We start from the raw sequence: 26,951 nt of genomic DNA, 5'->3' as shown, positions 1-26,951 counted from the left end.
AAAGGGGATTCCACCTGAACATAAGGAAGAAGTTCCTCATTGTGAGAGCAGTTCAGCTGTGGAACCTTCTTTGGAGGCTTTTAAGCAGAGGCTGGATGGCCATCTGTCCGGGGTGCTTTGAATGGAATTTCCTGCTTCTTGGCAGGGGGTTGGACTAGATGTCCCATGAGGTCTCTTCCAACTCTATGGTTATATGATTTTGTGATTTCTTCCCCTTCCACTTCCTGTTCATGTCTCTTTTGAGTCATAGTCGTTAGAAGTTCTTTGGACAACCATTCTGGCTTCTTTGCACTTGTCCTATTTATGTGGCTTCTCTCCTGTGTGAGTCCTTTGATGGATACGCAGATGTCCACTCTTACTGAATCTCTTTCCACATTCCATGCATGTATGTGGCTTCTCCCCTGTGTGAGTCCTTTGATGGGTGCGTAGATTTCCACTCTCACTGAAGCTCTTTCCACATTCCATGCATGTATGTGGCCTCTCTCCTGTGTGCATCCTTTGATGGATACGCAGATGTCCACTCTCACTGAATCTCTTTCCACATTCCCTGCATGTATGTGGCTTCTCTCCTGTGTGCGTCCTTTGATGGGAACGTAGATAGTCACTCCGACTGAAGCTCTTTCCACATTCCATGCATTTATATGGCTTCTCCCCTGTGTGAGTCCTTTGATGGGTGCGTAGATTTCCACTCTTACTGAAGCTCTTTCCACATTCCATGCATGTATGTGGCTTCTCCCTTGTGTGGGTCCTCTGATGGGTGTGTAGATGTCCACTCTGACTGAAGCTCTTTCCACATTCCACACATTTATATGGCTTCTCTCCTGTGTGAGTTCGTTGATGTTTAGCAAGAGAACTTCTCTCAATGAAACATTTCCCACAGTCCTTACAATTATGTCGTTTCTCCCCTGTGTGTGATTTTGACAATGAATTTTCCATTTTTTAACATTTATTATTCTAATATTATGCCTGAAGTTCACAGATATGGACTCCTGAATAGGACATTTCCTCTTCCCAGTCTCTGTATTGCTGTAGCCTTATTTTCTCTTTACCAACCCCTCTTTTTACAGCAGAATCCTTCCTTTCCTTACATTCAAAGGTATGTAGCTTGAAATATAATTTCTCCAATTCATTTCTTGTTCTTGTTAATCCTGCGTACTTTCATTTCAGACGTAAGACAAAGGGCAATGTTTTCTTCATAAGGTTCGTTTAGAGGTTACCTGAGAGACGAATGAGAGGAAAATCTTATTAGGAGCAGAGTACAGAAAGATCTCATTGAACATGAAGAACAATAGCCTAGTGCTGTAGCAATCACAGGGGAAGAGGGGAGAAAGACTGGCCCAACTGGTAAGAGCCCGTTGCCTGCTGAGAAGCACTTTAACACTTGCCCAACAAAGAACAATCCCTGCAAAGGGGATAGCGGCCTAAGATCCTGTGTCTAATCCAACCTTGGTAAAGGAAGGCCTCTAATAATATGGTCAACACGGAAAGGGGCTAACGATGCAAAGCATTTCCTACCTAGATCCCGCTTCTTCACATCTCCACTCAAAACCTGAGTGGCCATCTGTATGGACAGACTATCCCAAGTGATCAGTCTTGGGAGAAAAATACTTCCTCCAACTTGGGGGAGAGATATTTTCCTGATCCTCTCTTTCCCTGCAGCGTGATCCCTGCCCCACGTTTCTAAAGCAAGGCGCCTGGAGACACTGAGAGCACATTAGGCCACAAAGTTCCTTGACATACTGCATTCTTACAAAACCTATACCACAAAGGTATGTAACTTCAGGCAGAACCAAGGCAAAGAGAAAAACCAAGGAAAATGCAAACTTCTACACTGATGCCACAAAAACAGAGATAGCGATGCAGAAGCACAGGGTGGAAGGCACTCAGCCTAGCAGCAGTACATGAGAGAAGGCGGTATAGAGGAGACAGATGGACAGACCCCCAGGGTGAGTGGGAATCCTGCTGCCCTCCAGATCCTTCTGCACTCCAACAGCACCCTTGGGTGGGAGACATGATTCCTGCCCAGTTCTGCTCAGTTCAGTCCATTTTAGAAAGGACATTGGCAAACTGCAGCGGATTCATAGAAAGGCAACAAGGACAGGAAGACATTACATTGTAAATGAAGGAAAAATAAAGGCAAAAGTTTGCTTTTGCACAGGAGACAATGTTGTGGCTCGAACTAAAATTATGTGCTAAAGATGATGCTTCTGACTGTCATCTGGGTAGTACCAGGTATAGCTTGTGCCACCAGATGACTGCAACTAGGCCGACCACCTGCTCCCTCGATCCGTGTCCCTCCTGGCTAGTAAGATCTTGCCTGGAGGGATTACGTGAACCTCTGTTGAATATAATAAATAGCTCCCTTGAGCAAGGAGTTTTTCCAGAGGGTTCAAAAGAGGCGATGGTATCTCCGCTGCTGAAGAAACCAGACTTGGATCGTTCGGTTCCCCCTAGCTACCGCCCAGTCTCGAATCTTCCGTTTCTGGGCAAGGTGGTTGAGAGGGCAGCAGCGGAACAGTTGCAGCAGTTCCTCAATCGCACAGCCGGACTTGATCCCTTCCAGTCCGGCTTCCGTAGGGGGCACGGGACGGAGACTGTGCTAGTTGCCATCACAGATCAGCTTCGCTGCCAAAGGGATCAAGGCGGATCAGCGCTGCTTGTGTTATTGGATCTCACAGCAGCATTTGATACAGTCGATCACAATCTATTGACCCACCACCTGGTTTCCGAGAGGTCTCCGCTAACTTGTGGGGTCCCACAGGGGGCTATTCTCTCTCCTCTATTATTTAACATCTATATGCGACCGCTTGCCCGACTGGTGCGGAGCTTTGGGCTCGAGTGCCACCAGTACGCTGATGACACACATTCTGAGGATGGAGGGCCGGCCGGATTCCGTACCCGATAGTTTCCATCAGTGCCTTGAGGCCGTTTCTGGATGGTTGCGTGCCAGCAGGTTGAGGGTGAATCCAGCGAAGACAGAGATCCTTTGGCTGGGCCGTCCGGGTGGGGGGGAGATGCAGCTGCCTACCCTGGATGGCGAGACACTACGTCCGTCATCTTCTGTAAAAAGTCTTTGTGTCTTATTGGACCCTCTGCTCACAATGGAGGCCCAGGTCTCTGCTGTGAGCAGATCTGCGTTTTTCCATCTACGTCAGGCTAGGCGACTGGCTCCCTACCTTTCTAGGAACGACCTGGCGACGGTGATCCAGGCGACGGTCATCTTGAGGCTCGGCTACTGTAAAGCCCTCTACATTGGCCTTCCTCTGTCAGTGATCCGGAAACTGAAGCTGGTGCAAAACGCGGCGGCTCGTCTTCTTGCCGGGGTGCCGGCGAGGTGGCATATCACCCCAATTCTACAACAGCTGCACTGGCTACCGATTGAGTACCGGATTACTTTCAAGATACTGGTACTAACCTTTAAGGCCTTACATGGTTTGGGGCCGGCGTACCTGAGGGCCCGCTTATCCCCCTACCAACCCCAGAGATTACTTCGGTCCGAAGACCAAATTTCTTAACAACTACCGGCCAATTTCGAACCTTCCCTTTTTGGGCAAGGTTCTGGAGCAGGTGGTCGCCTCGCAGCTCCAGGGGTTCCTGACAGAGACCAATTATCTGGATCCATTACAGTCTGGGTTCAGACCCAGTCATGGTACGGAGACGGCTTTGGTCGCCTTGGTGGATGACCTCCGCAGAGAACTTGACAGGTGGAGTGTGACCCTGCTGGTTCTCTTGGACATCTCAGCGGCTTTCGATACCATCGACCATGGTATCCTTCTGGGACGGCTCTCCGGAATGGGTATTGGGGGCGTTGCTTTGCAATGGCTCCGCTCCTTCCTGGAGGGCCGTTCCCAGTTGGTGAAGCTGGGAGACTCCTGCTCGGACCCCTGGCCTTTGACCTGTGGGGTCCCGCAAGGTTCTATTCTGTCTCCCATACTTTTTTAACATCTACATGAAACCGCTGGGAGAGGTCATCCAGAGTTTTGGAGTTGGGTGCCATCCCTATACAGATGACACTCAACTCTACTATTCCTTTCCACCAAAATCCAAGGAAGCCCCTCAGATCCTTGACTGATGCCTGGCGGCTGTGATGGACTGGATGAGGGTGAATAAGCTGAAACTTAATCCTGACAAGACAGAGGTCCTCCAAGTCAATCGTGCGGCCATCGTGGCATAGGGTGCGACCTGCGCTCGACGGGGTCGCACTCCCCCTTAAGACGCAGGTCTGCAGCTTGGCGGTCCTCCTGGACTCAGCGCTGACACTTGATGCTCAGGTGTCAGCGGTGGCCGGAGGGCCTTCGCACAGTTAAAGCTTGTGCGCCAGCTGCGACCGTACCTCGTGAAGTCTGACTTGGCCATGGTGGTCCACGCCTTAGTCACCTCCAGGTTGGATTACTGCAATGCACTCTACGTGGGGCTGCCCTTGAAGACGGTTCGGAAACTTCAGTTGATTCAGAGATAAGCAGCCAGATTAATCACAGGAGCTAGTTACAGAAAACGGTCAACTAAGGTCATCCGGGGAGGCGCTCCTCTCGCTCCTGCCTTTGTCTCAAATGCGGCTGGTGGGGACGAGGGAGAGAGAGGGCCTTCTTGGCAGTGGCTCTGGAACTCTCTCCCTAAGGAAATCAGGTTAGCTCCTTCCCTGCCCATTTTCCGCCGGGAATTGAAAACATGGTTGTTCCGGAGCGCATTTGAATAAATACGCCCAATAGAGCTGTTATTAGAATACTTCTTTATGTTTTAAAAGCGTATGGCACTTTATCGCAGTTACTTATTTCCATGATACACCATTTTATGAAACCTGTCCCCACTGGTTTGCTTTTAATTACTCTGATTTTATCTGCTTGGATTTTAATGTATTGTCCATATTTTATTTTGTGTATCGTTGGAATGTTTTAAGTTTCTGTCAAATATGTTGTGTTGTTGTTTCGGGCTTGTTCCTGTTGTGAGCCACCCCGAGTCCCTTCGGGGAGATGGGGCGGGATATAAAAATAAAGTTGTTTATTATTATTATTATAGCTGGAACAAGAGAAGCCTCCAATTAAGTTGGGAGATACCACAGAAGAGATCTGGGGCCAGAAGAAGAGGCCAAACCAAATCTCTTCAAAAAGAGTTGGAGTATACAAGGAGCACAGGTTGTTCAGACCTCTGAAGCAAATGCTGAATGCTGCACAGGAAACAAAGGCCAAGAAAGAGACCACAATGCCTTTAAACAAGAATGAGCGAGATTATATTCTTGAATGGTGAAAACAGGACGTAGTGAAAGCAGATATTAAAGAAAGGAGAAGTCCAAAAAACGATGAGTAGTTGGAACTAAAAACGCTGATCGGAAGATAAAAAAAGACAAAATGGGCTGAACAAGAGATCAAGAAGAATGAGATTTTAAAATGTGGTGCTTTACCAGATGATTGTTTTATATCTGTTTTAAATAGTATGGACAAACCCCTCATGTAAGAGACATTAGTTCATAGAAAGGCTGTGTAGCGGGAAAGGGGGGTGAAGGATAACGGTATCTATTAATTCGTGTACGTATAACACTAACTTACTAACAAACAGATTTGACTAATAATCTTCTAAAATTCATTTGGTAATAAATACAACGAAACCACCGTTTTCTTTAAAAAGGAGCAAGTTGCCAGGAACAATCAAGAAGAACTTAAGAAATGCCATTTCCTAATGGATTCCATCACAAAAACATGGGAAAAGTTTCTCAAACCCAAAAACTTGGTTTCTGCGGGAGGGACATCCTGCTGTAGCACATTTTGCTCTGGTTTTTCAATAAATTCCTCATCACCAGGTCTCAACCAATTCAATTCTCACTCCTTTGTGGCAGCCACAAAACCAAGTTTTCGGAGTAGAGCAACTCCTTTCCAAGTAAGGAATGCACAATAAAACAGGAAACAATACTTTCAAACCAGGAGCAGAACATTTTTCAAATTTTGTTATATTGTCATTTACCTTGTGTCACTTGTTACATCGTGTCATCTTTTAACTTGTTAATTGGAATTGGAATGTGTTCAGTCTATTTCAATTTTAAATAGCCACAGCTCACCTGCCCACCAAGCAGGTCGAAAGCAGAAATGTGAGTAGATAAATAGGTACTGCTTTCAGTGGGGAGGTAATAAAGATGCCCTTAAGGACACTGATCGGGAAGAAGCTCCTCAACATGGAAGATGAAGTGACAGCCCCCCCCCTCCCCCCATGTCCAGTGTTGAGCACAGCCTCCAAGATGCCGAAAATAAGATGGGAAAAGTTGTTTTTACCTGTGTCTGCGTTGTCTGTCCTTGTTAATTGTAGAATCAGGCACTGAATGTTTGCCGTATGCGTGTTCTGTAAGCCGCTCTGAGTCCCCTTCGGGGCGAGAAGGGTGGGGTATAAATACTGAAAAGAAAAGACAAGCAATTGAACCAAGATCAAATACAAGAACATGACCGAAGAAGAAAGACAGGACTATTGGATTTCAAAATAATGGACAATAATATAGAAGACAGATCACCTTTTGGGGGGATTCTTTTTAGTAGTTTAAGCAATGGATGTCAAGATAAGAGAGATTAAAAACTGGGAGTAATGCAGTAACACGTGGAGTATTTGAGAAAGTACGAAGCAGTGATCCAAGGCGGATTTATCCTTACGGAATCCAGTTTGCTCAGGGCTGATGGTTTTGTTCTGGTCCAGCCTGGTCTACAACTTTATTAATAGGAATTTTGCACAAAGCTTTCCAATTACCGATAGAAGGCTAATTGGCCAGTAATTGGAAGGATCGGGAGGGTCACCTTTTCTGTAGATTGGAACTATAATGGCAAATTGCCAGTGGTTTGGTAGGATGCCCGTGTTGTTAATGATGGTGAAGACTGCCACCAAGAAGAGGGTCCACCACTCAGGATCCGATGTCAGAATCTCCGGGATAATTAACTCCGATCCAAGTACTTTTCCATTTTTTAGACCAACGATCAGGTCTGCTCCTTCACTGTCACTTTGGCACAGGAGACAAGATGGAACTGCCTCCCTGGCTCTTCCCGTTGCTCTAAATTTACATCATTATCCAACATTCTGGATTATCCAACGCATTTTTGTCGTCAATGTTTTCAATACATCGTGATATTTTGGTGCTAAATTTGTAAATACAGTAATTACTACGTAGCATTACTGTGTATTGAACTACTTTTTCTGTCAAATTTGTTGTCTAACATGATGTTTTGGTGCTTCATTTGTAAAATCATAACCTCATTTGATGTTTAATAGGCTTTTCCTTAGTGCCTCCTTATTATCCAACATATTCGCTTATCCAACATTCTGCCGGCCCGTTTCTGTTGGATAAGTGAGACTCTGCTGTATATCCGTTTGAGGGAGAGATGTATTTACATCATTGAGGGCGGCTGACAACAAGGGCACCATCTGACGCCTTGAATGCCTATAAAAACAAAGCCACATTGAATTGAAGACTGAGGGTGAAGGTTGGGCTTGAACTGCTCTGTCCATTGGCCAAGAACCAAAACTGCTCGTGGTTGTTTGTTGGGATATTTATACCCCGCTTGATCTCCCCAAAAGGGACTCAAAGCAGCTTGGCATGAAAGCCTCAGGATACCATTGAAAATGCGTAACAAGACAAACATGAAAACAGCCTTCTTCAGGGGCAGCCCCACCAAGAGCGCGTCACAGTCTTCTGGATGGGGGGGGAGGGGGAGAGAGAGAGGACGCATGCGCAGAGGAGAGAGCAGGCCGCAGAGTCCCTGGACAGACAGACAGACAGACAGGCCGCTCCCTCCCAAAGGCCGAGAAGAAGGAAGGAAGGAAGGAAGGGAGGGAGGGAGGCCTGAGGGCAGAGGGGGCGCCCCCCATCCCTCCCCCACTCACCTCCTCCTCTCCCTCTCCCTCTCTCTCTCTCTCTCTCTCTCCGAAAGGCCTCCTCTTTCCTTCTTTCCTTCCTTCCTTCCCTCGAAGGCGCTGACAGGAAAGAGCGCCGCCCGGCCCCTCCCACCCCGAGTCTTCCCGCCTCTCGCTGCACTTCCGCCCTCAAGAAAGATGGCGGCCGCGGGCAGGAGACCCACAGAGGGGCGGGGCCCGAGAGAAGCTGAGAGGCAGGCGGAGAGACACGCCCCTTCTTTCCTTTCCTCCCAACGCCCAATGAGAATCCGCCTTCCTCTCAGAGCGGCGTCATCGGTCTCCGGGTAGGAACGCCCCCGCCCCGACCCCCCCTCCGCCCTTCTGCTGTTAACGGTCACTCCAGGAATCGGCCAATGGGAATGGGCCTCGTCTCGCCGCGTCATCCGTCTCCAGGCAGACTCGCCCGCGCCTTCCCGCCTCTGGGCCGGACTCTCCTGGCCCGCTCCTCATGGCAGGCAGGCTGCTGAAGCGGGGAAGGGGGGGCCAGGCCAAGGAGCGGGAGGCGCCTCTGCGTGGACGGGTCGTGTCGGGGAAGCAGCCTCCTCTCTCCGCCTCCGCTCGGCGAGGTTTCCCGGCTTCCTAAAGTGTCGCTTGAGAACCTGAAGTGTAGGTCTGACGGGACTGGCAGTTTCCTCTTCCCTCATTATAACGACTGCCATATACAGTAGAGTCTCACTTATCCAACACTCGCTGGATAAAAAGTCCCCAAACTTTTTAAACAGAGGGCCAGTTCACGGTCCCTCAGACCGTTGGAGGGCCAGACTATAGTTTTTTAAAAAAAACTATGAACAAATTCCCATGCACACTGCTCATATCTTATTTTGAAGTAAAAAAAAAACGGGAACAAATAAAGCCTCAATGATAATAATAATAATAATAATAATAATAATAATAATAATAATAATAATAATAATAATAAAGAGGGTTGGAAGAGAGCCCTTGGGCCATTGAGTCCAACCCCCTTCTGCCTTTGTGCACCAAAAGCACAAGCAAAGCACCAGTGACAGATGGCCACCCAGCCTCAATGTTGTTAATAATACTAATAATAATACTAATAATAATAAATCACATAGTCCTAACTGCTTGGGAAGTGTTCAACTTGTGATTTTGTGATACGAAATCCAGCATATATATCTCATTTGCTGTGTTATACTGTGTTCTTCTGTCAATAGTAATAATAATAATAAGGAAAAAGGGTTGGAAAAGACCCCTTGGGCCATTTAGTCCAACCGCCTTCTGCCTTTGTGCACCAAAAGCACAAGCAAAGCACCCCTGACAGATGGCCACCCAGCCTCAATGTTGTTAATAAGAAGAAGAAGAAGAAGAAGAAGAAGAAGAAGAAGAAGAAGAAGAAATCCAGCATATCTATCTTGTTTGCTGTGTCATAATAAAATACATCACATAATAATAATAAATTGCACAGTCCTAACTGTTTGGGAAGTGTTCAACTTGTGATTTTGTGATACAAAATCCAGCATATATATCTCATTTGCTGTGTCCTTCTGTCAATAATAATAATAATAATAATAATAATAATAATAATAATAATAATAATAATAATAAAGAGGGTTGGAAGAGGCCCCTTGGGCCATTTAGTCCAATCCCCTTCTGCCTTTGTGCACCAAAAGCACTAGAAAAGCACCCCTTAATAATTAATTAAATAATAATTAAAATACCATTATAAACAAGCAAAGCTTTGGAAGGCGCGCACCAGACGCAAGTGTCTTCCTCGGTGGAGGAGGAGGAGGGAGCCGCCACCATGGGGGCCGCATAAATGGCTTCGAAGGGCCGCATGTGGCCCCCGGGCCTTAGTTTGGGGACCCCTGCAGTAGAGTCTCACTTATCCAACACTCGCTTATCCAACGGATTTTCTGGACCAATCACAGTCTGGCTTCAGGCCTGGAGACGGCTCTGGTCGCCTTGGTGGATGACCTCCGCAGGGAGCTGGACAGGGGGAGTGTGGTGTGAGGTGCCATCTCTACGCGGATGACACCCAACTCTACTACTCCTTTCCACCAAACTCCAAGGAAGCCCCTCGGATATTGGATCAGTGCCTGGCCGCTGTGTTGGCCTGGATGAGGGTGAACAAACTGAGACTTAATCCCGACAAGACAGAGGTCCTCCAGGTCAGTTGTAAGTCTGATCGGGGTATTGGGTGGCCACCTGTGCTGGACGGGGTCGCACTCCCCCTGAAGGCGCAGGTCCATTGCAGCTTGGGGGTCCTCCTGGATTCGGGGCTGACGCTTGAGGCCCAGGTGTCGGCCGTGGCCGGGAGGGCCTTTGCACAATTAAAACTTGTGCGCCAGCTGCGACCGTACCTCGAGAAGTCTGATCTGACCAGGGTGGTCCATGCCTTAGTTACCTCTAGACTGGATTACTGCAATGCGCTCTACGTGGGGCTGCCTTTGAAGACGGCCCGGAAATTGCAATTAGTACAACATTCGGCAGCCAGGCTTCTAACTGGAGCGAATTACAGGGCGCGTTCAACGCCTCTGTTTAATAATAATAATAATAAAACTTTATTTATACCCCGCCACCATCTCCCCAGCGGGGACTCGGGGCGGCTAACATGGGGCCATGCCCAAAGCAATACAATATAATAAAATATAAAACAGCATATCATAACATAATTAAAAATAATACAATAGATAATAATAGACATCACATCAAGAAATCAAGAAACAGTAAAACAAGAGCAGGCCGCATGAACACAAAGATAAAACCCGGAGTGAGAGGGACAGAGGGGTACTCCAATGTGGACAGGGACCTATAAGAGTGGGGCAGTTTAGAGGATAGATGTTCGGGGGGGGAGTAACACAGAAATATATAACAGAAGTTACTCACCAAAAGCACAGCGGAAGAGCCATGTTTTCAGGTCTTTCCTAACAAAGTGGGAGCTTGCCTGATTTCAGTAGGCAGTGAGTTCCATAGTCGGGGGGCCACAGCAGAAAAGGCCCTCTCCCTTGTACTCACAAGGCGGGCCTGGGATATAGACAGTGGTGATAAAAGGGCCTCCCCGGATGATCGTAAAGATCGGGCAGGTTTATGGAGGGAGATACGGTCACGGAGGTAGGTGGGTCCCAAACCGTTTAGGGCTTTATAGATGATGGTCTGCACCTTGAATTGGGACCGGAAGATGAACGGCAGCCAGTGGAGCTCCTTAAACAAGGGAGTGGATCTCTCCCTGTAACTTGCCCCCGTTATTAATCTGGCACCCGAGCGTTGGACCAGTTGTAATTTCTGGGCCGTCTTCAAGGGAAGCCCCACGTAGAGCGCATTACAGTAGTCCAGTCTAGAGGTAACTAAGGCATGGACCACCGTGGTCAAGTCAGACTTCACGAGGTATGGTCGCAGTTGGCGCACAAGTTTGAGTTGTGCAAAGGCCCTCCCGGCCACCGCCGACACCTGAGCCTCAAGCGTCAACACTGAGTCCAGGAGGACCCCCAAACTGCGGACCTGTGATTTCAGGGGGAGTGCAACCCCGTCCAGCACAGGCTGCCACCCAATACCCCGATCAGATGAGCGACTGACCAGGAGGGCCTCTGTCTTGTCAGGATTGATCCTCAGCTTGTTCCTCCTCATCCAGTCTGCCACAGCGGCCAGGCACTGGTTCAGCATCCGAGGTTCAGCATTTAAGGCCTTGAGAGGGGTATATATTTTAAACTTGTGTCCTTTGTATGATGTTTTATGGACTTTAATATGTATTTTATAGAAAGGCAATTTTAATGTAGATCTTTTATAGTTAGTTTTATATATATATATATATATATATATATATATATATATATATATATATCTTTGTTGAATTTTGACAATGTTTGTGTTTTTAAAATTGTGTTGTAACCTCCCTCGAATTGCAAGGAGAGGCAAGTAAGAAATAAAATTATTATTATTATCATTATCATTGTTATTGTTATATGTACGCATTGAGTTGCTAAAGGTGTCATTTCAGTTTGATTTGCAGTTTTCCTTCTTGCAATAGGACTGAATATTCAGCCCTTCAGTGTCTTCCCAGGTGGGACCCTAAGCTGAGCTGAGCCCTGAAACTGAGCTGGAAGACAAACAGACGGCAAAGAATCACTTTAGTCAATTGAAACACCAAGCCCAATACTAGTTTCAATTGAACATCCTCATAGCACTGCTTGCGAGATAAAGTCCTAAACCCTCACATTGTACGTCTTCTTGGGCTGTTGAATGCGCCTGTGTTCTTAGGGCCGTTTCCTCATCGGTCTCTTTATAGGACTGCAATGGTCACCTCTGAGGCCTGTTTATGTGACCAGCTTTCCACCCCTTGCTCTCTCTCCAGGGTCTGGAATGATGCTGTTGCCGAATCCTCAGCCGTTTCTCCCCCTTTGCGATGGAGTGGGACTGAGTCAGGTGAGCAGAAGGATTCCTGGGAGAGGAGGACGGGGCCTGCCGGGGTGCCTTTGGTTCCAGGCTTAATTGTCAAATATCTGTTGAAACAGACAAGATAGAATGTGTTTCCTTAGAAGTGAAGTACTGAAGGCACAATTACAAGGAGGAAAAAAATGAAGAGAAAACTAAATAGATGCCTCACCCTCACTCATCGCCCGGACTTGCAGCGCTGTATTACCCGCCCTGCCCTTGCAACTGTTCCTGCGCTAGCCCTTGCCCGCCCTCTTCGATCTGAACATGCCCACTGTTCTCGGCTACTGGTTGATGGTGGTTGTTGTTCTTATGTTGTTACAATACTTGTTTTTTGGTTTTATTGTTTTAATGATTGAAATGCAATTGTATATTAATTGTGCTATATTTTATTCTGTTTTTGCTGGGCATAGTCCCCACGTAAGTCATCCCGAGTCCCTTCGGGGAGATGGTGGCGGGATATAAGAACAAACTTATTATTATCTATACACATGATAAAAGTGAAAATCTGTATGTGTGTGTATGTGGCAGGGGTGTCAATTTACACAGACAGGCTCCCACTTCCACAAATAGCTATAGCTCCCACTATGCAGGAAAAACCAGTGGCCCTCCCTCCAATGACACTGTAGGTTATAGCGAGCGCCGTGAAAATGCCCAAGCGCCCTGCCAATGTCCTCCACAAACACCATCCTGCCCACCACCCAAGAGAAGGCTTTCATAAGGGGACAATTTCCTCCTAGATCTTCTGTTTTTCTTCCACCAGACACACCAGTGTTTCTGACTCTCTCCATTGATGTGGAATTTGCATGACCCCGCCCACTGCCTCTCCCATAACCCTTTCCTACTCTTTTCCACAGCAAACTCTTTTCCTACTCTTTTCTCACACAGCAAACAGGAATTGATCAGCAACTGAACATATTAGAGAGAGAGGTTTTGGGAGAATTCAGCATCATTTATAGGACTTGTAGGGACTGGGATGTATAGTCCACCTGCAATCTAAGAGCACTCTGAGCTCCACCAATGATGGACCTGGAACCAACGTGGCACACAGAACCCCCATGACCATACTGCAGGGGTTTGTGGGAATAGACCTTGATTTGGGGAGTTACAATTTACCCTTATCCAGAGAGCACTGAACTCAGCCGACACTGGACCTGAACCAAAATTGACACACAGACCCAATACTGGCAGGGTTTGGGGCGATTGACTTTGCAATATGGGAGTCGTGGTTCATGCCCATCCAGAGAGCACCAAACCCACCCGACTACAGATCTTGACCAAACATGGCCCACAAACCCAACATGGCCGACTGAATACTGGCAGGGTTTGGGGTGACTGCCATTTGCATATGGGAGCTGTAGTTCACCCTTAGCCAGAGAGCCTTGAACCCAGTCGACAAATAACCCAGCCAACAAATGCTTTTTTCAACTCACCTGGGCACCACTAGGTTTACACAAATTACAATTTTGGTATTTAAAAACAATATTTTATACAAATAATAATTTTGGTACATTTTTTTTAAAAAAGGACTATTTAACAAATATAAAGGGAACAAGGACACACACCTTGCACAATAAGAACAAAACTAACTGACATCAAATGCTAATTTACAAAACTCACTCACTATATGATTTGTATCTCTATTTACTCTTATTTCCTTTCAATGCGGTTCTATACTTCATCAGTGTAGTTAATATGTCCATCTCAACGGATTCATGAATCTTCATCAGTTGTTGTAGTCATTTTTTGTCTTCCATTCTCTGCAGTTGGGGAGGGATACTGTGTGTCCTAATGGACCCTTTGCCAAAGGTGGGGATTGAACAGTCTCATATCCAGAAAGGGTTTCACTCTACACAGGGATAAGTACACACAAAGCAAGGCTGATGGTCTCATGTTCCAGGGCTCTCTCGGTATAAAGTCTGAGGTTTATTAAGCAAACACAAGACAAGACCATATTATTTTATAGGAAAACTAAAGTCTTCAGTCCAGCTAAAACAGTGGTTCCCAACCTGGGGTCCATGGACCACCAGTGGTCCGCAAGAACTAAAATAGGGTTCACAGCCTCACAGTTACTACACCATTACAATGAGAGTGACTGGTCTCGCGAAACCCTCTTATAGTCCCGAGGATTATTAAATATGGTTTTCTGTGGGCGAGCAGATGACGACTAACTGGATGGCATATCAGGAATGAGAGCTGACGTGGTCTATCCAATGCAATTTTCTGAATCATCACTCCAAATAACCAAACCAAATCTAAAGTTGACCAAAAACTGATTTATAACCCTTCTGGTACTAATTTTGGAGAGTGGTCCCTTGTCAAATGATCCCTAGTTAAAAAAAGGTTGGGAGCCACTGAGCTAAAATAATTGGAGCAACACAGTTGAAGGAACAATGAATACAAGTGCAGGTCAAGAGTCCAATTATTGCTGACAAGTTGAGTACTGCAGATACAGGTCAGGAGTGAAAATTAACAAGAACCAAGGTCACAGTCCCAACAGTCACATGCCAGGAGTTCATTCAGCTGAGTTGATAAAACAACAACCAAGAAATCAAGAGTACAAACCGAATTTAGAGTCCCAAAGTCAAGCCAGAAAGTCAGGGATACAAACAAAGTCCAAGTCCATATACGAAACCTAGACGTCAGTCCAGAATTTAGAGTCAATGATTCAGGATACAACAAAGTCCAGAAAAGGGTTAAAAGTACAGGGCTAGCACCCAAAATTTCAACCAAGGGACTCAGGACAGATCACAGTACATACAGTACACATGCATGGGAAACAATTGATGCCATTGAATGCAGAAGAGCCAAGAAATAAGGCAGGAGTATGAAGATACGACGTTATCTGCAACCAAAGAGCTATTCTTTTTCAGAACCCTTTAATCCAGAGATCTCTGCTGCTGCTCATTTCAGCAAACCTTCACACATCATCCTAGAAGCCTGCGATGGGTCTCTTTGCGGAGGAGGTTAGGTGAACCCCTTCCAAGCTTGCTGCCATTCTGAGTGACACCTGCTCCCAGTAGCCGTCAACCAAGGCCACACAAACTCCGATTCATGGTGGAGAGAGAGCAAGGTGCTGGCCTTCCTCTTTCCTTCCAATGTGTTTTTATAGATTCGGAAACTCAAAGGCCCGTCTCCTCTAGAGGTACATGAGTTCTGTGATGTCTACTGTATGCTGAACTTTTTCTAAAGCTCTGTTCCTATTCCGTGCATTAAGGTGACTTCTCCTCTGTGTGGGTCCTTTGATGGGAACGTAGACTGTCACTCTGACTGAAGCTCTTTCCGCATTCTATGCATTTATGTGGCTTCTCCCCTGTGTGGGTCCTTTGATGGGAACGTAGACTGTCACTCTGACTGAAGCTTTCTCCACATTTCATGCATTTATGTGGCTTCTCCCGTGTGGGTCCTTTGATGAGAACGTAGATGTCCACTCTGACTGAAGCTCTTTCCACATTCTATGCATTTATGTGGCTTCTCCCCTGTGTGGGTCCTTTGATGGGAACGTAGATGTCCACTCTGACTGAAACTCTTTCCACATTCTATGCATTTATATGGCTTCTCACCTGTGTGGGTCCTTTGATGGGAACGTAGACTGTCACTCCGACTGAAGCTTTCTCCACATTCTATGCATTTATATGGCTTCTCCCCTGTGTGCGTCCTTTGATGGGAACGTAGACTGTCACTCCGACTGAAGCTTTCTCCACATTCTATGCATTTATATGGCTTCTCTCCTGTGTGCTTCCTTTGATGGGAACGTAGACTGTCACTCCGACTGAAGCTTTCTCCACATTCTATGCATTTATATGGCTCCTCCTTTGTGTGGGTCCTTTGATGGGAACATAGACTGCCACTGTGACTGAAGTTTTCTCCACATTCCATGCATTTATAGGGCTTCTCCCCTGTGTGCTTCCTTTGATGGGAACGTATACTGTCACTCCGACTGAAGCTTTCTCCACATTCTATGCATTTATATGGCTTCTCCCCTGTGTGCTTCCTTTGATGGGAACGTAGACTGCCACTGTGACTGAAGTTTTCTCCACATTCCATGCATTTATAGGGCTTCTCCCCTGTGTGGGTCCTTTGATGGGAATGTAGACTGCCACTGTGACTGAAGTTTTCTCCACATACCATGCATTTATAGGGCTTCTCCCCTGTGTGGGTCCTTTGATGGGAACGTAGACTGCCACTGTGACTGAAGTTTTCTCCACATTCCATGCATTTATAGGGCTTCTCCCCTGTGTGGGTCCTTTGATGGGAACGTAGACTGTCACTCCGACTGAAGCTTTCTCCACATTCTATGCATTTATAGGGTTTCTCCCCTGTGTGGGTCCTTTGATGGGAACGTAGATTCTCACTCTGACTGAAGCTCTTTCCACATTCCACACATTCATATGGCTTCTCCCCTGTGTGGGTCCTTTCATGTACAGTAAGAGAATTTTTCCAATCAAATTGTTTCCCACATTCCATACACTGATGTAACTTCTCCCCTGTGTGTGATCTAGGATAGGGAGGTAGAGGACTTGCCATTCTTTTATATTTATAATTCAAATATTATGCCAGGGGTTCACAGATATAACCTCCTGAGCAGCACAGTCTTTGTATTGCTGTAGCCTTCTGCTCGCTTTCCCAAGCCTCTCTTTTTTCAGCACAATCTTATTTCCTCCTCTTAACTGCATAGGTTTGTAGCTTGAAATATATTTTTACTACTTATTTTTTCTTGTTGTCATTGCTGTGTATTTTGAAGTCCCTTTAGACTTAGAGCACTCCTTGGGCAAAGCTCTCACAACGTATTCTTTGCAGAGCTTTTTCAGAAGTTACCTGCAGACAAATGAGGGGAAAATCTCTTCAGGAGTTGAACAGAGAAAGATCTCATGGAACATGAAAAACAAGTCTCGTGCTGTAACAAACCCAGGGGAAGAGGGTGAGCCCATTGCCTGGTGAGAAATGCTTTAACACTTGCCTAACAACAAACTATCCCTCCTCAGGTCCAAAGGGGACGGTGCGCAAAGATTCTCTGCACAAAATAAAATACAACCCTACTGATTAAAATCCAACAATGCAGCAAAGCTGAAGGCATAACAGGCTGTGAACTGTGAACCTTTATTTTTGGCGTCTTTCGCTGAATTAAATTATTCTCAATGTCTTGTAGAGATATGTGGTCAGCCTTATATAAATTAATGTAATAATGTTTTAAAGCCTGTTGAATATTGATATCATCTATTAATATTTTATCCTCATGTTGTATCTTAACAGTAAGTCCCCTTCAGGGTAGAGAAAGGCAGGGTAGAAATGTCATAAATAAATAAATACATAAATAAAGAATTGACAATTACATTTTTGGGCTTTCTTTCCTCAACGTATATGCTAACTATTTCCTTGGTTTGTTAGCTGATTCAAAATATTTTTTTTGCATTCTTTATTTTAGTTTCCAATTCATTAACTAGTAACACAATAATTGCTTTTGTAGGAGTTTTATCTGAGTTAGAATGTTTGAATTCAAAGGATTTTTCTTTAACTCCTCTTCTTTTTTAATATCATCTGAAATTATCTGAAAATATTTCTGTCTATTCTTTCTCATTTCAGTGTTGCATTTTATAAAGTATTCTCTAATATAAGCTGTACTGGCATCCCATACTGTTTGAATATCTGTAACTTGATTTAAATTAAGTTCCAAATATTCTTTCAGTTTTTCTTTCAAATTCTCAATTACGTCCTCCTTTTGCAGTAGTGATTCATTTAGCTGCCATCTAAGTGTTTTTAATAATAATAATAATAACTTTATTTTTATACCCCGCCCCATCTCCCCGAAGGGACTCGGGGCAGCTTACATGGGGCCTTGCCCGATAAAACAATCAAATATCAAAACACAGCAATAAAACAGTTATCCAATAAAAACATCAATTACAGTAAAAACAATCGTTAAATCAACATAAAACATACAATATTAACACTGGAGTCTAATTCATAGAACCCAGGCAAAGCGCAACATGTGCCGAAATGGGCCGAAATGGGGAAGGGCCATTTTTTACTTTCTTTTTAATTACTAGAGTCACTGGATTATGATCTGAAATAGTTTTGGGTAGGAGTTCTGTATTTTGAACAGGTTTTGAGTTTGGCAGATATCCATATCTTTTCCATTCTAGAGAAAGTATTTTGTCTTTCTGAAAATTGTGTACTGTATATACTCGAGTAAAAGCCGAGGCACCTAATTTAACACAAAAAACTGGGAAAAACTATTGACTCAAGTATAAGACGGGGTGGGAAATGCAGCAGGTACTGGTACATTTCAAAATAAAAATAGATAGCAATAAAATTAGATTAATGGAGGCATCAGAAGGTTAAATGTTTTTGAATATTTACATACAACTGCAATTTAAGACTTTCCAACTGTGATTAAATTATTATTCTAAGCTTCTTCAATGTAAATGTGCTTATATATTCTTCCAATAATCACCATAGTTTATTTTAACTATACATTTTGGGGGAAATGCAGTGTGTATACGAATAAAGAAAAGTGGGAAAGACGAGTGCCGAGGAGAGGAAGGCGTGTGCTGCACGGGAAAGGAGGAGAGGCTTATACTTGCGTATATACAGTATATTCTTTGCATCCCCCTCCCGAGAGTTTGTCTTTCTTTGGTGAAATCACTCCATTCCAATCTCCCAAAAGGCACCCGTTTTCATAATGGAGGTCTGTTGGAAACTAGGCACGTGGGGTTTATATATCTGTGTAATGACAAGGGTGGGAGAAAGAACTCTTGTCTGCCCGAGGCAAGTGTGAATGTTGCAGCTGGCCACCTTGATTGACACTGAATTTCATTTTTAAAGCCTGCCTGCTTTCTGCCTGGGGGAATCCTTTGTTGGGAGGTGTTAGCTGACCCATTGTTTCATGCCTGCAATTCTCATTTTTTGAGTGTTGATTTTTATTTACTGATTTTAGAGTCTTTTTTGATACTGGTAGCCAGATTGTGTTCAATTTCATGGTTTTCTCCTTTCTGTTGAAATTGTCCACATGCTTGTGGATTTCAATGGCTTTTCTGTGTAGTCTGACATGGTAGTTGTCAGAGTAATCCAACATTTCTGTGTTCTCAAATAATATACTATGTTGGTTCATCAAGTGCTCGGCTTCCCCTTGGCAACATCTTTGTAGATGGCTGATTCTCCCACACCAGAAGAGACTCGGGCTCTCATCTGGCTCGTCATACCTCATAGAGCTTGTTGAGTTTAGGATCGCAGTGCTCGAACCGGTTTGTAAACGGAGATGCAGACTATTTGCAGAATCGCGTCCCTGTTTACAAACCGGCTCGAGCACTGCGATCTGCGGAGGAGGCCCTGCTCTCAGTCCCACCCCCGTCTCAAGCACGGCTGGTGGGAACGAGAAAGGGGGCCTTCTCCGTGCTCCTCCCCTCCTCTGGAAATCCCTCCCAAAAGAACGAAAAACTGCCCCCTCCCTCCTTGCCTTCAAACTAAAAACACATCTATGCACTCTGGCCTACTGAGAGGAGGAAGACTAATACGACTCGATATGTATCAATCCTGTCTAGATACTGGAATTGATCTCAATTGGACACCATCTGACCACTTAATAAGGTCTGAGCTGTTTGAAGTGTTTATTCTGTGTACATTTACACTATGTGACTATGTTTGCTAGGCTTGTCAAGTTTTATTTTTGAGGAGAGTCCTCCAAGTTCTGTCAGTCATCCAGATTTGACTGCAGGCATGTTTCAAAATCCAAAAAGATGTCCCATTGGTGAGGAAGAGGAGGGGGAAAGGCTTCCTTTCTGCTGCTCTGGAGACTAAGGGACAACGGAGCCAGGAGGTCAAACGGCAAGAAAAGGGATTCCTCCCAAACACGAGGAAGGACTTCCTGAGGGCAAGAAGAAGAGCTGTTCAGCAGGGGAACTCTCTGCCTCAGAGTCTGGTGGGAGCTCCTTCTTTGGAGGATTTAGTCAGAGGCTGGATGGAGATCTGTCGGGAGGATTTGGATTGTGTTTCCCTGCCTGGCAGAAGGGGGTGGGGCTGGGTGGCCCTTGGGGTCTCTCCCAACCCTCTGGCTTCGGGGATTCCTCGTGTCTCAGTCCTAGGCCAAGGCTGCCGCCTCCCCCTCCCCCACCTCCTCCTCAAGGACTTGGGAGATATTTGTCTTGGGATAGAACTCCCAGGTTCCTCCAACCCTCATGCCAGGAGGGTTTCTGGGCGTTGTAGTCCAAGAGAGCCATTCCCTTTGGGGAGAGAGGGAGGGTTAGAAATAAAGTTATTACTATTACTATTATTATCATTATTCCCTCCACTCTCTTGAGCAGGGATTCCCAAACTCTATTCCTCTGGGATTTCTTGGACTTTAGCACCCAGAAGCCTCAGCTGCCTTGGCCCAAGATCAGGGATTCTGGGACATGGAGTCCCCGGAAGTGGAAGGCCAGGGCTTGGGAAGGGAGGCTCCTGAGAAGGGACCAGGCTTCCACGGCTGAACTGCTCTTGCCATCCAGAAATGCTTCCCAATGTTTAGTTGGAAGCTTCTTTCCCACAATGTGAATCAACTGCTTTCCATTTTAGTCTCCAGAGTAGCAGGAAAAACTTGCCCTTTTCTCCTCAGTGGGACATCCTTCCCCATATTGGCTCTCCTGTCCCCTCGGCCTTTCTTTCCCTCTCAGCTAAAGATACCCAAACTACTCCCACGTCCGCCTCACCTTTTGGCACCTGCTGTTCCTTCTCCACTTCGGCCTGGAGCTTCTTCTGCACGGCCTCCGCCAATCCCTCCCTGCAGACGCCCTCCTTTCGCAGGACGGCCCTCTCTGCCGAGGGAAGGGTCCGGGTTATGCGTCTGTTGCCATTTCCAAAAAAGGACAAAGCCGTCAAAAAGGGAAAAGCAGCAACAACAGCAGTTCAGCAGATCAGGAGCTCCATAATAATAATAATAATAATAATAATAATAATAATAATAATAATAATAAACAGATGAAACAATAGATCACACCCTCAGCTGCTGCAGAAAGATTGCACAGACAGACTACAAGCAGAGGCAGAACACCGTTGCTCAGATGATTAATTGGTACTTGTGCCACAAATACCATCTGCCTGCAACAAAGAACTGGTGGAATCACAAGCCCGAAAACGTTACAGAGAATGAACATGTCAAGCTAGTCTGGGACTTCCGAATTCAGACAGACAGGGTTTTGGAGCACAAGACCCCTGACCTCACGATCGTGTTAAAAAAAAGTATGGACTGTCAATATTGTAATCCCAGGTGACAGCAGGATTGAGGAGAAACAACTAGAAAAGCTGACATGATATGAGGATTTAAAGATCGAATTACAAGGACTCTGGCACAAGCCAGTCAAGGTGGTCCCAGTGGGTGCAGTGGCTAAAAACCTTGGCCTGCACTTAAACACAATCGGCGCTGACAAAATTACCCTCTGCCAGCTGCAGAAGGCCACCTTATTGGGAGAGGCACGCATTACTCGCCGATACATCACACAGTCCTAGACATTGGGGAAGTGTCCGAGGTGTGATCCAAGACAGCCAGCAGAGTGTCTGCTGTGGACTCATCTTGTTATGTTTCAAATAATAATAATAACAACAACAACTTTATTTTTGTATCCCGCGCCATCTCTGCGAGGGGACTTGGGGTGGTTTCTATGGGGACCAATCCCAACAATATACAATCAAATGCATTCCAATCCCAAGGAATTAATACATCAGTGCCTCTAAAACACAACATCCCAAAAGCGTAGCCCATGAGATGGGATCAGCCAAACAGTCTGGACCTGAACCATCCAGGGCTTGAAAGGCCATCACCAGCCCTTTGACTTGTGCCCAGTGACAGGCTGTCAGTCAGTGGAGGGGGGGGGGGGTGTCAGCAACCTGGCTGCCCCGTTTTGGAAGGCGCATGCGCAGAGGGCCTGGAGGGCCGAGCAGGCCGCAGCCTCCCCGGGACAGACAGACAGGCCAAGGCCGGACGGGGAAGGGAGGCCCGTCAGCAGGGACCCCGAACCCTCACCCAGCTGCCCCTGACCTGCTCCTCTCTCTCTCTCTCTCTCTCCCGAAAGGCCTCCTCCTCCTCCTCCTCCTCCTCCTCCTCCTCCCTCTTCCTCGAAGGGCGCTCACAGGAAAGGGCGGAAGGCGGGGCTTCGCCTGAGGGAACTAGGCGCTTCTCCCCCCCCCCCCCCGCCTTCCCCCCTTCGCTTCACGGTCCGCCAATGGGAACCCGCCTTCCTCTCGCGCGTCATCGGTCTCCGGGCAGGAACGCCCCCTCCCCTCCCCTCGCCCTTGGGCCGTGAAGGGTCCTTCCAGAAATGGGCCAATGGGGATCGGCCTGGTCTCTCCGCGTCACCAGTCTCCGGGCAGCCTCGCCCTGGCCTTCCCGCCCGCGGGTCATGTGACGGGGTGAGTGACCGTTGGGAAGGCCGAGGCCTGAGCCGGGAGCGAGGGGGGAGGGGCGGGGAGGGGCGGGGCCTGCCTTCTTCCTTCCTTCCTTCCTTCCTTCCTTCCTTCCTTCCTTCCTTCCTTCCTTCCTTCCTTCCTTCCTTCCTTCCTTCTCTCCGAGCCCGAGCCTGCGGCCTCGTCCTCCGCCTCGTCAGTCCTGGTGAGTCTCGTTGCCAGGCCTCCTCCCGAGGGCCCAAGAGGAGCCAAGGCCCAAGGGAGGGAGGGAGGGAGGGAGGGAGGGAGGGAGGGGAGGCCGAGGAGGGCCCGGGCCTGGCCCACTCCCAGGCGGGCCTTCCTCTCTCGTTCTCTCCCTGGGAACACAGGCCACCACCGCTCTCTCTCTCTCTCTCTCTCTCTCTCTCAGCCAGGCCTGGGCAAGCTCCGGGCCTCCCTCCGGGGCGGGGTTTTGGACTCCAACTCCCAGAAGGCCTCCCCTCAGGCCCCGCAGGCCTCACCTTCACCTCCACCTCAAGACTGCGGAGAGAGAGAGAGAGAGAGAGAGAGAGAGAGAGAGAGAGAGAGAGAGAGCAAGGGACTGGGGAAGGGAGGTCAACAGACCAAGAGAAGGAAGGAAGGAAGGAAGGGCGCTCGGAAAGGGAGGGGCCCCCAGGGATCAGCTGGCATGGACATTCACAACAGAGGGACATGCAGACAAAGGGAGAACAACAACAACAACAACAACAACAACAACATTTGTATCCTGCCACCATCTCCCCCAGAGGGGACTCGGCGTGGCTCACAGAAAGATCCCATACAAAACAGGAACAATATACAAGACAGCAATCAACAAGAAGCCCTGCTTGACTCTCAAGCCAAAAGTGGGTGGTAGAAATCACATGGTACAAAAGCTGACTGGCACAACCTGGGGATCCCAACCAGGCCCTGGAAAGACAGGCGCTTGGCTCCTCTGCTGCTGAATTCACAGGCCCAGTGGGGAAGACATCTCACCACGTTCAAACAGTGGACGTGGCTCTTCATGAGACATGCCGCACCGTCACAGGATGTCTGCGCCCCACACCACTGGAGAAATGATACTGTTGAGTCCCTCTGGGGAGAGAGGGCAGTCTAGAAATGAAATGGTATTTATTATTATGATTATGATTATTATTATTGCACCATCTGACATCTGTGGGGAAGTAGCAGCCTGTAATGAAAGGACCAAGGCAGTGACATCTCTGGCCCATCCCCTGTTTGGATATCAGCCAGCATGTCAATGCCTTAAATCAAGAAATAGTTTCCTAAGATCTACAAAGATACTCGCAGGAACACCTCAGCAACAACTTTATTTGTGTGTCCCGCCTCCATCTCTCACTCCTTCCTTCCTGGCCTGAGATGGAGGGATGGAGAATGACCTCCACAAGAGGAAACGAAATTTGGGACAGATGAGGTATCAAAGAAATTGCTTGGGGGGGGGGGGGGGACGGGGGACACACACGGTGGTATGGGATAATATATATATATATATATATATGGGTGAAAATAACAGTGGATGCAAAAATGTATTGTAGAATTGTTTTGAATATTGAATATTATGCGTCTGCTGTATAACAAGGGGTGTCTATATTTTTTAAAAGAACTATATCAATGTCTTCTGTATCATGAGGAAAAGGAAGGGGGTGGAGGGGGGAAGAGAAGCCTTGTCTTTGTTATAGCTTTTACATCGATCTCTTTAACCCAAGCCCTAGTATTATAGACAGTGTCTAAAGTTTTGGAAGATCCAAATGTCCTCTGTGACAGAAACGAATGCACTCTTGTCCTCAGGACTTTGCCTTCCCACGCTATCCACTCTCCTTCCCGCCTTCTTTTCCAGTTCTTTGCATGTATTTCATATCATAACGACTGCCATATAGATCTAAACTATCAATTCCATTAGTTAGTAAATTAGGATTGTGTGGGTAAGAATTCACTATGTTACATTGTTATCTTCTTTTATTTAAACACTACACAAATATGTATTCATATATATGTTGTTGCTCTAAAATACCTAATTAACAAGGCTCGCAACCTTTTGTGTTCTAATCAAAGAGTGCTGATAAGTCAATTATTCAAAGTCTCTTGAATAAAGAGTTCAGAAATAGTACAAAATGTAACTGTATACTATTAATAATATTTTAGTCAACAGATCCTGCTGTGGCCATCTTCCTTTGCTTTGTGAATTCAATGAATGGCTTCCATTCTTCTTGGAAGTTTCTGTGTATTTGTTTGTTGTACAGCTAAAGTTAGTTTGTCCTATTTGGCCATTTCAAAACCTTTTGTCATCCAGTTTTCTGGTGTTGGCATGTCTTGTTGTTTCCATAGTTTTGCGTATTCAGTTCTTGCTTCTGTTGTCATATAAAGAAAGAGTCTTTCTTGATGTTTCCCAGTAGAAAAAGTTATGGTTTTAATGGGATTTTGTACTCTAGAATAGTTTCCATGTCTATGTGGATTTTTATTCAGAATTCATTAGTCCCAACATATCATATGTGTGTGTGTGTGTGTGTGTATTTGAGAGTTTTTCTGGAGTTATGTACCATCTATGTATCATTTTGTTGAAATTTTATTTAATTGTGTGACTCCTTGTAAATTTTAGTCATTTTTACCAGAGCTCTTCCCATTCTCGTGGACTTATTGCTCAGCCTAGACTTTTCACCCACTGAATCATAGGTTTTTTAATTTCTTCATCAATTGTAAAATCTTTCAGAAGAAATTGATGCAGCTTCCCAGTTGGCTTGTTTTTTGTCTGTAGCAGTTGGTTCTGCTTACAATATGAAACACATATATCAAACAACTACAATCACATTTCAAAATTCCATTTAAATTAAATTACATTCAAACCTTTATAAATATACATTTCAAGTCCAAACGCGGTCTGTCATTATACCTTGGATCATATAGTTGTCATTTCTGCTGCTACTATTGCTCAAAAGCCTGGTCCCACAACCTTTCTGCCTTTCTTTCACAGAGGAAATGTGATTTTTGGCTGAGAATTTCGGAGTAGAGCCTGTGGAGGGATTTCTTTCCCTTGAAAGAAAGAATAGGAGGAAAAGCATCTTGGATACGGTTGGGTTCTTCACCAGAGTGGTTCCAACATGGAGAGACCCAACTCACGTGGGCCTGAAGCAGGACCTGGGGGCAGTGGGGAATCCTGGGAAAGAACCAGACATGAGTCCCTGAGTGTGGACCTTGACAGCTCGGACACACAGCGCCAGCGCTTCAGGCAATCCTCCTACCAAGAGGGTGAAGGACCCAGAGGGGTTTGCAGTCGTCTCCACGATCTGTGCCGCCAGTGGCTGAAGCCAGAGCAGCACACCAAGGCCGAGGTGCTGGACCTGGTGACCCTGGAGCAGTTCCTGAGCATCCTGCCCCCAGAGATGGGGAGCTGGGTCCGAGAGTGTGGGGCAGAGACCTGTTCCCAGGCGGTGGCCCTGGCGGAAGGCTTCCTCCTGAGTCGGGCCGAGGACAAGGAGCAGGAAGGACAGGTGAGAGCATTCCCTCTGGGTTTCACTAACCTTGGGGCTGATGGACAGGTTGAACGTACATCCTGCCTTTCTTCCAAGATGGGACCGATGTGGGGGATAAGCAAGGCCCTGCTCCCTCGGCCTCTTTCCCCACCTGCTCTGCCCCTCCATCTCTACCGTCAGCTTGGTTGATGCTCTGCTCAAGATAGAACATAGACAATGATGGGAGGGGGGGGGGGCATTGGTTCCAAACTAGGTTGCCATCTCAGAGTTATTCTTTCAAGAAAGGTCTATGGATCTGTGATATTTCTGAACTTTTCCCAAACTCCTTCTGGAATGCTCTGTGCTCTTCCAGGCCCATAATAATAACTCCATGGAAGTCCCTGCACCAGAGGAATCTCCACCAGACACCACCCAGAGTCTCAGGCAGAAGGAGCTGAAGCGGGAAGGAGACGGGGCTGCCGCCTTGCAGGGTGAGAAGGAACTCTTCTGGGAGTTTTGGGGGTTTGTGCCAGTGGAAATCCCGCTTTGGGGGGATGATTGTACACCCACGGTTTGAGCTTCAGAAGGTGAAGTATCATTTGGCCTTGAGATGGGTATATATCTTAAACTCATGTCCTTTGTGTGATGTTTTATGGACTTAATATGTATTTTATAGAAAGGCAGTTTTAATGTAGATCTTTTATAGTTATATATATATCTTTGTTGAATTTTGACAATGTTTGTGTTTTTAAAATTATGTTGTAACCTCCCTCGAACTGCAAGGAGAGGCGAGTAAGAAATAAAATTATTATTATTATTATCATTATTATTGTTATTGTTATATGT

The 26,951-nt window shown here is 46.3% G+C and overlaps 3 protein-coding genes across 5 annotated transcripts in view; 2 read left to right on the top strand and 1 right to left on the bottom strand.

The window, feature by feature from the left end:
• The window catches only part of LOC103277517 (zinc finger protein 501-like), a 34,338-nt gene extending 21,560 nt beyond the window's left edge, over window positions 1-12,778 (top strand). The window contains exon 4 of the mRNA XM_062973104.1: window positions 11,864-12,778. Coding sequence (XP_062829174.1) covers window positions 11,864-11,913 — 50 coding nt within the window. The 3' untranslated portion in view covers window positions 11,914-12,778. The remainder of the gene's footprint in view (window positions 1-11,863) is intronic.
• Window positions 12,779-13,731: 953 nt separating this feature from the next.
• LOC134296935 (zinc finger and SCAN domain-containing protein 2-like) lies at window positions 13,732-21,060 on the bottom strand. The gene is made up of 2 exons (XM_062973120.1): window positions 20,952-21,060; window positions 13,732-17,085 (listed from the first exon to the last, which is right to left on the bottom strand). Exon 2 carries the CDS (start codon window positions 16,792-16,794, stop codon window positions 15,649-15,651), a length of 1,146 nt encoding a protein of 381 aa, XP_062829190.1. The 5' UTR covers window positions 16,795-17,085; window positions 20,952-21,060; the 3' UTR covers window positions 13,732-15,648.
• A 1,675-nt stretch (window positions 21,061-22,735) lies between these two features.
• LOC103282416 (zinc finger and SCAN domain-containing protein 2) overlaps window positions 22,736-26,951 on the top strand; it is a 136,603-nt gene continuing 132,387 nt past the window's right edge. The window contains exons 1-3 of one of the 3 annotated variants that reach the window (XM_062973061.1): window positions 22,736-23,765; window positions 25,628-26,144; window positions 26,479-26,596. In XM_062973061.1, coding sequence (XP_062829131.1) covers window positions 25,755-26,144; window positions 26,479-26,596 — 508 coding nt within the window. In that variant the 5' untranslated portion in view covers window positions 22,736-23,765; window positions 25,628-25,754. The remainder of the gene's footprint in view (window positions 23,766-25,627; window positions 26,145-26,478; window positions 26,597-26,951) is intronic. The other 2 variants (XM_062973062.1, XM_062973063.1) reach the window with 2 other exon arrangements.

The sequence above is a fragment of the Anolis carolinensis genome, chromosome 2 (genome assembly GCF_035594765.1).
Source record: "Anolis carolinensis isolate JA03-04 chromosome 2, rAnoCar3.1.pri, whole genome shotgun sequence".
In the NCBI taxonomy this organism is placed as follows: domain Eukaryota; kingdom Metazoa; phylum Chordata; class Lepidosauria; order Squamata; family Dactyloidae; genus Anolis; species Anolis carolinensis.
The sequence above is the reverse complement of the archived record's forward strand: the minus strand, read 5'-3'. Positions and strand labels throughout refer to the sequence as shown.

Bases quoted from the DNA above. Each gene is read 5' to 3' on its own strand.
- LOC134296935 (XM_062973120.1), bottom strand. From the start codon at position 16,794: ATGGCAAGTCCTCTACCTCCCTATCCTAGATCACACACAGGGGAGAAG.